Source organism: Myotis davidii, unplaced genomic scaffold (assembly GCF_000327345.1).
Source record: "Myotis davidii unplaced genomic scaffold, ASM32734v1 scaffold399, whole genome shotgun sequence".
Taxonomy (NCBI): Eukaryota; Metazoa; Chordata; class Mammalia; order Chiroptera; family Vespertilionidae; genus Myotis; species Myotis davidii.
The window spans coordinates 4,611,335-4,619,303 of record NW_006292094.1 but is presented as its reverse complement, the minus strand read 5'-3'; the positions used below and the strand labels follow the sequence as shown (position 1 = coordinate 4,619,303).

The 7,969-nt window shown below is 46.1% G+C and overlaps 1 protein-coding gene across 1 annotated transcript in view; it reads left to right on the top strand.

Moving 5' to 3' along the window:
- The window catches only part of KDELR2 (KDEL endoplasmic reticulum protein retention receptor 2), a 15,902-nt gene extending 10,396 nt beyond the window's left edge, over positions 1 to 5,506 (top strand). Inside the window, exons 3-5 of the mRNA XM_006765427.2 lie at positions 511 to 669; positions 1,962 to 2,214; positions 3,533 to 5,506. Of these exons, the coding sequence (XP_006765490.1) occupies positions 511 to 669; positions 1,962 to 2,214; positions 3,533 to 3,567 (447 nt within the window). The 3' untranslated portion in view covers positions 3,568 to 5,506. The remainder of the gene's footprint in view (positions 1 to 510; positions 670 to 1,961; positions 2,215 to 3,532) is intronic.
- The last annotated feature ends 2,463 nt before the right edge of the window (positions 5,507 to 7,969 follow it).

Below are 7,969 nucleotides of genomic sequence, written 5' to 3'. Positions count from 1 at the left end.
GGCAAGGCTACTCTTACACTGAAAAAACAGGATGATGCAGCGAAGACATGCATGGACTCTGGCTTGCACATTTTGTGGTCAGCCCTGATTCTGAGACTTATAACTGTGTGACAAACCCAAACTTCTCTCTGCTTCAGTTTTTCCACCCATAAGATGGGGAAAATGGTACTGCTGCCTCAGAAGGATCATGTTATGTACTACTTTTTATAATCAGGGCAAAAAAGTGTAGCTGTCCATACAACAGCAAGATGCCTTTCACCTGTATGAAAAGTATGGTCACTGGTGCATGCAGCGTCCGGATTGTGAGGGATGTCGGTCTGCCAGCATCCCCTGAGGGCACAGGCTGGGCTGAGGGACATGCCCCCCACCATGGACGAATTTCATGCACCCTGCCTCTAGAGTGTGTGTGTGTGTGTGTGTGTGTGTGTGTGTGTGTGTGTGTGTATGAATGACGTAGAAAACCAAGGGAGTTGGAAGCATTGATGACCTGGTGTTTTTCTTTTGGTTTAGGTCATCTACATTGCCTGCTCCTACGCCACAGTGTACCTGATCTACATGAAGTTTAAGGCAACTTACGACGGAAACCATGATACCTTCCGAGTGGAGTTTCTGGTGGTCCCTGTGGGAGGACTCTCGTTTCTAGTCAATCATGATTTCTCTCCTCTTGAGGTTAGTTAAGAGGTTATTTAGTGCACACGTCTGGCTCCCGAGGGAAATAGGCCTGTGTGTAGTAGATAATGTGGGGCTGCTTTGTTTTGGTGTGCTTTTTCAGTTTGGCAAGCTTCTGGTGCAACAGAAACTATTTGGTGTACATAAATGGTGGGCAGAAGTTAAGCCCCAGGTAGTTGGGTGTCAGCTGACAGGTTATTGCCTGACCCCTTTAGAACATGAACTCGGCTGCTGTGGCACCAGACACGGTGCTCTGCCTGTCTGCGTGTTTGCTGAACAGGATCTTCTCCCGACACTAGCCAGCTTTGTTTCCCCTTAATGTACATGTCGATTCTGTCTGTGGCCCCTAAGCAGCACTGCTGCTATGCTCCTCAACTTTAGAAGTGGTGTGCATGGTGCCCTGGCACTGTGAGGTGTGGCTGCCCCTCAGTGCCGAGTCCTTCCCTCAGCACCTGGGATTCAGTTACTGCGCTGCTCCTGGTTCTCTGGTGGGTGCGGGAGGCCTGGGCTTGTGATCACTCCAAGGACTGCTCCCGAGTCCTCCTGCCGTCAGCATGAGTCAAGTACCATGTTGGGCAGAGTTTGCATAATAACAACTCCATTTCTTTCCTCCTTTGGTGTAACCCCACCAAAAAGCCTACAAATTAAGAAAAATAGCCTTGATCGGTTTGGCTCAGTTGATGGAGCGTCGGCCTGTGGACTCAGGGTCCCGGGTTCGATTCCAGTCAAGGGCATGTGCCTGGGTTGCGGGCACATCCCCAGTGGGGGGTGTGCAGGAGGTAGCTGATCGATGTTTCTCTCTCATTGATGTTTCTAACTCTCTATTCCTCTCTCTTCCTCTCTGTGAAAAATCAATAGAATATATTTTTTTAAAAAAGAAAAGAAAAATAGACTCGTTGGATAGTCTGGAAAGGAGACCAGTTGGGGAGGAACATTGGCAGTGAGGGAATGGAAGGGGCCTGGTTATCAGTGTGGTCCACCCTGGCAGAAAGCAGTGTTGACTCGGGACAAGCTTACCCAGGAGAAACATCCTCTGTGATGATTCACGGTGATTTGTACAGGGAAGAATGCGACGCTGGAGAGACGAGGTGATGAGCATTCAAAGAGGTAGAGGTGTCCAGGGTGACCCAGCGTGTCATTGGGAGCGTCTGTGACTTAGGAAATTGCTCAGCTGCTCTGTCCTGGGCTCAGGCGCCAGACTCCCCGCTTCCTGTGCGCTTCACAGGGAAGCCAGGTGTTTCCTGTGACCCCGTGGCGGGCGCCAGTGCTGAGAGCCTGTGCTTCCCTCGCAGATTCTGTGGACCTTCTCCATCTACCTGGAGTCCGTGGCCATCCTTCCGCAGCTCTTCATGATCAGCAAGACCGGGGAGGCGGAGACCATCACCACCCACTACCTGTTCTTCCTGGGCCTCTACCGGGCGCTCTATCTCGTCAACTGGATCTGGCGCTTCTACTTTGAGGGCTTCTTTGACCTCATCGCTGTGGTGGCCGGCGTTGTCCAGACCATCCTCTACTGCGACTTCTTCTACTTGTACATCACAAAAGGTACGCCGCTGGGCCTGCCTGTCCCTTCAGGGCCCCGAGCCGCACGCTTTTGCTCTGGCACTAGCTTGATGAGCAGGAACTGGCTGCGGAAAGGCATTTAACGGACTGTCCAGTTCCATTCTGGATCCGATTTTGAGTCTTTCTTCTTTGGGCTGTAGCTGTACTTTTTACAATGGCATATTTTCATTGTCAAAAATTCAGTCAGAACTAATAATTCTGAAAACAGTCGCCCGAAATCCTACCACTCGGAAATCTTTGTTACTGTTTCAGTAAATGGAATTCCAGATCTCTCTGTGCATATACACAGATACATGGCTAACTACACCTAATCTGCCTTTTCCCCATTCACAGTTGTTCATGTCAGTAAATAGAATCTATGTGATTTTCAACATTATGTGTATTACCATAATTTCCTTACTCAGCCAGTTCATGGATATTCACACTATCACTGCTATTTTGCTGCTATTAAAATCCAGTGCTTAAGTCAGCATCCTTACATATGTACATTTTTACATTTATGTGAATGGAGGAATGTGAACTTCACAAAACTCAGGTGAAAGCTATCGTCCTTGCTCAGGAAAAAAATGCGTATGCATATTTATGCATATAGTTTTAGGGGGTTCAGGAGCCTCTGAACCCAGCTGTAGACCCCAGGCTAAGAACTGTTACTATACAGTAAGTTCCTAATGGTGGTGTTATTGCTGATACTAGGGCATATGAATCTTATCCCCCCTTTTTTGTTAAATATGTTTTTTTTTTTTATTTTAGAGAGAGATGAAGGGAAGAGGAGAGAGAGAGAAACATCAGTGCACATCAGCCATTGATTGGCTGCCTCTGGCAGGCCCCCCGTACTGGGGATTAGTCCTCAACCCGGGCATGTATCTTGATCAGGGATCAAACCGTGAGTTCAGTTTCCTGGCTTGACTTCAACCACTGAACCACACCGGCCAGGCTTATCCCTTTTTTAACGTCCAAATATTATAGGCATAGTGACAGTTACATCTTAATGTATGTATGTTGTTAGGGAAGAAAGTCATGATAACAACTGCTGTGAATGTAGCAACAATTTCAGTCAGGTTTGTATTTCTTAACTGTCATTGCTATGGCATCCAGGTACATGAAAATTCCAGTATATGTGTGCATGACATTTTCATAGTCGAGCGGGCTTTGTTTATTGACACCAAAATCCAATGCCTGTTGGTTGCCAAAAGCCTATTTCCTTGAACCTGATTATGTGGTATCTTGACCTCTGGGAAGGGGAGGAAGGAAAGCGCAAGCATGTCAGTGCCAGTAATCTTGTTTCCTCTCTCAATTCCAGTGCTCAAGGGAAAGAAGCTCAGTCTGCCAGCGTAAGTGCCACAGACCATCACCAGCACCTGTGCTTCAGGGGCGGACAGAATCCTTACCACAGCAAAGGCACAAGATGCTCGCACGGAAAATCAGAAACTTCACTCTCGTTGCAGATAGTCATCAGTGGCTCTGGAAGAACCAGAAGGTTTCTGTTTAATGCATCTTGCCTTATCTTTTTTTATTACTCTGTACAAAGATTTTTTTACACAAAGAAACTTAATGCTGTATTAATAAATTCAGTGTGTAGCTTCTATTGGGGTAGTTCCAAAAGTGAAGATTTTGTGAGAAATAGTGCAAACTTTTTTTAAAAAATTCTTTGAAACTTTTGATTCTTTGTGTCTGCAATGAAATCGTACTCCTTGACAGTTGGTAGATTATATATTCTTTTCATCTATCAAACTTGCATTCCACTATATTTATTTTTTGCCAAAAGATGAGTCATATTTGTTTGAAATCTGAGACACTATGTTCAATTTGGTGTATCTGTTCAAATTTCTTCCACCGGATATGAAAACCCTCCCTTGGACATCACAACACTACATTTAAGGCTGGTAAGGATGACATGCAAGTCTATGGTTTTCATCACCACAGATGTTAAGATTCTGAATGTGGACGGAGTCTCATTTGAGAGTCACCAAAGGTGCCTGCTCCCCTCCCCTGCTAAGAAGTGTCGGTTTGAGACTGTCCCTGGGTGTCGAAGGACTCGGTGGGCAGGGGTTCTGGGCTACCATCTGAGTGCAGGATGCGAGGGACATTGCTGATGATTTTGGATCTATGACTTGACTCCTCTGAGGACTAGAACACAAGGAGTCTCCTATCACTTTAGTTTACAGTCCGCAAGATTGCTGCAACCATGTCCATGCTCAGATTCCAACTTCTTCAAATCACTTTGGGTAGTAAAATTATTGACATATTTTTAAATTGGCAGCACCAATTACCATTCCTTATATTAAGTTTTTGTTTTTACTGAGCTCCTGCATGATTTATCTTGTGTTACCACCTTAATAAACATTTTATTAAACATAGAATAAATTGTCTCTTTTTCATGAATTAGGCTTTTGGAACATCCTGTGTCAGGATTATTTTTTGTTTTTCATTTGGCAACTAAAGCTCTATACAGGGCTGCAAACATTTATTGTCCACTTAATCTGAAACTTTCTGTATTTTGTGGAAAAATTGGACTTTTCATCCTGATTTTGCCAGTAGGTTGATTGCTATGTTTCTTTTTGATTTATGCAAAAGCATATGAATGCCCCATGACTGTTAAAGTACTGAATACTAACAGTACTTACTACAAGAGTGTCACAGGTTTGCTGCATTACAATACCTTGTGGAGGAAGGGAGCTGGGTGGGTTTTGTTTTTATATGGTGTGTCTCTTAGCAGCTTTCTCAGTTGTCTGTGACCACATAGTTTAACCTCCTGTCTTTACCTCTCATTTCGCTTCCCCCCTGCCTCATGGTTTTGCCTTTGTGTATCAGTATCTCTTTCCAGCATCCTCGTCTGGATTTAGTTTCTGTTTTCATCCTCCTCAGAAGATTCTGGAGGAAGGGGAGGAAATTCTGTCATTAGTGGAGCTGTTTGCTGCCTGACTGGGGACAGGTGGGGATCTCGAAGGCTTTCGTGCATGTAACCCAGACTCCAGGGGGGGCTTGACCACGGACAGCACAGCACTCAGACCTTGGCCTAGGACCCCAGCACGCCGCCTGATTGATGAAGTACCTGCATTCTCTGGCCACTGCCCAAGTAAAAATAAAGCCGGCTGAGATGTGACCACCATGTTGTGCCAACCAGAATGACACCTTAATAAACAGGCTGCCTGCGTGGGAGTGCAGGACTCGGGCAGCGCCCGCACACGGCAGAACAAAAGCCTGGGGTGCCTCGCGGTTTGAAGCACTGTTTCAGGGTAACTCACTTCCTGAATAAATGTGGGCAGGTAACTAATCTTTTTTATGGAGCTGTTTTGTTTTGTTTGTGTGGACTTTTAAAAATGTGAGCATAAAGAAATAAAGCCAAGTTAACACATTGCCCACTAAGGATAACTCTGAAAAGCAGCTGGCCATTGGCTGCTTACAAATAAATACCAGTCCGTGCCCTGGCCAGTTCAGTCTGTCTTGGAGTGACATTTCCTGCTTCTTTACAGTCTGGTCAATAGAGAAGGTAGAGAGACAAATGGCCAAAAAAAGGTGCCGGAGGAAGGCCTTGCCAGAAGAGCCAGCCTTTCCGGAGAAGCCACTGGTTGGACAGCTTCATTTCCATACAAGTGACTCGTGGGGAAACCTGAGTAAGAGCAGCGCAAGCTTAGGGGTCAGCTTGTGAAGAGCCTTGGCTCCCCACTCGGCTCTGGGAGCCTGGGTTGAACATGCGCCTCGTCCCCGGTCAGTTAGAGGCTCCCGTGTCTGTGAGGTGTCAGAGCCTGTGCGGGGAGCTCAGGACACAGCTTGGTGTGCTGTAGGTGCTCGGCATCAAGGCAGCCCCTTGCCCTCCCTGTGCTGAGCTGGGAAGAGCTGCCTCCAAAGCTGACGGAACCTATTTGGTCAGGAGTCCCTCTGGCCCATTCCATAGTATTGGTCAGCTCTGCCCTTGTTGGGAGAGCAGTGCATCTAAGAGAAATGACTCCTAGGTACTTTCCCAAACTACCCATCCCAGTGGGCTCGCCCTCTAAGCAGTGCTTCTCAACCTTCAGGCCCTTTAAATACAGTTCCTCATGTTGTGACCCAACCATAAAATTATTTTCGTTGCCACTTCATAACTGTAATGCTGCTACTGTTATGAATCGTCATGTAAATACCTGCTATGCAGGATGGTCCTAGGCGACCCCTGTGAAAGGGGTCGCGACCCACAGGTTGAGAACTGCTGCTCCAGAGCTAAGTGGAATTCCCACGGCACCTGTGCTCCGCCCAGTAGGTACCACAGCTTGCTCTCCCCCCAACACACCTGATTTGGGTTGGCCTCTGCAGCATGGTCTTCACAGGTGCTGGGGTGTGTCTCCTACCCATGCAATTTAAAAGTAAATTGAAGCATAACATAGCACTATTCCTTTTCAACAATGACAAGGGTACTATTTCTTATAATACTAGATTACTCTAGATCTCTACTTCTAGTTTCACTCTGGGCACTTAAAGGGTGAGGTCCTTTTTAAAAAAATATTTTTTATTGATTTTAGAGAGGAAGGGAGAGGGAGAGATAGAAACATCAATGATGAGAGAGAATCATCATTGGCTGCCTTCTGCACACCCCCTACTGGGGATTAAGCCCACAGCCTGGAGCAACCTGGGCATATGCTCTGACCAGGAATCAAACCGGTGATCACTTTTTTAAAAAGGCTGTGTGGCTTTAGGTCAGTTTATTTACCTCTTTGAGCCACACTTTATTCATCTGTAAAAATAAATTTTTTAAAAAATATATTTTATTGATTTTTTACAGAGAGGAAGGGAGAGGAATAGAGAGTTAGAAGCATCAATGAGTGGGAAACATTGATTAGCTGCCTCCTGCACACTCCCTACTGGGGATGTGCCTGCAACCAAGGTACATGCCCTTGACTCGAACTGAATCTGGGACCCTTGGGTCCGCAGGCCGACGCTATGTCCACTGAGCCAAACCGGTTAGGGCCAAACCGGTGACCTCTTGATTCCTGGGTGGATATCCAAAGGCGGAGCCACACCCAGCTGGGCAAAAGGCGAGGTCTTTAGGCAAAGGCTTCATGACATTTGACTCCATTACCAAAACAATGAAAATACAAAACCTATTTATTCATAAGGTTTCTAAGACAATAAATGGTTCTGTAACAGGGAAACTGGTGTGCCCTGAAACTAAAAAAAGTGACTTTAAAGTTCTGAAAACTGAAGATCTCGGGACTGTAAAGAATTGCTTAGAAGCAACGATCCAGGGAAAGCTCGCCTGGCTAAAGCTGCCCGCCCCCAGCTAACAGCAGCAGCAAACCTTAAATGCAGGGTATTCATTTTACCCTGGACATAGAGATTTACTCCAAGAAAACCAAATCCTAAAGGGAGAAAGAGTAGAAGATGAACCAGTGATTTGGGAAAGAGAGTAAAGATCAGCTTCTCCAAGTTAATATGGAGATGAGATGAAATGCCAAGGAAGTCTCTGAACAGCCCTGACCAGTTTTGCTCAGTGATTAGCGCGTCGGCCCATGGACCAAGGGGTCTCAGATTTGATTCCCGGTCAAGGGCACAAACCTAGATTGCAGGATCCCCACCCCGGTCTGTGTGGCAAGCAGTCAATTGATGTGTCTTTCTCACATTGCACATCCATGTTCCCCCCTCCCTCCCTTCCACTCACTCTAGGGATCAATGGAAAAAATATCCTCAGGTGAGGATTAACGACAAAAAATCTCTGGAAAATACTTATTGTTTGCAATTAAATGGTGAAATTAAATCTGAAACA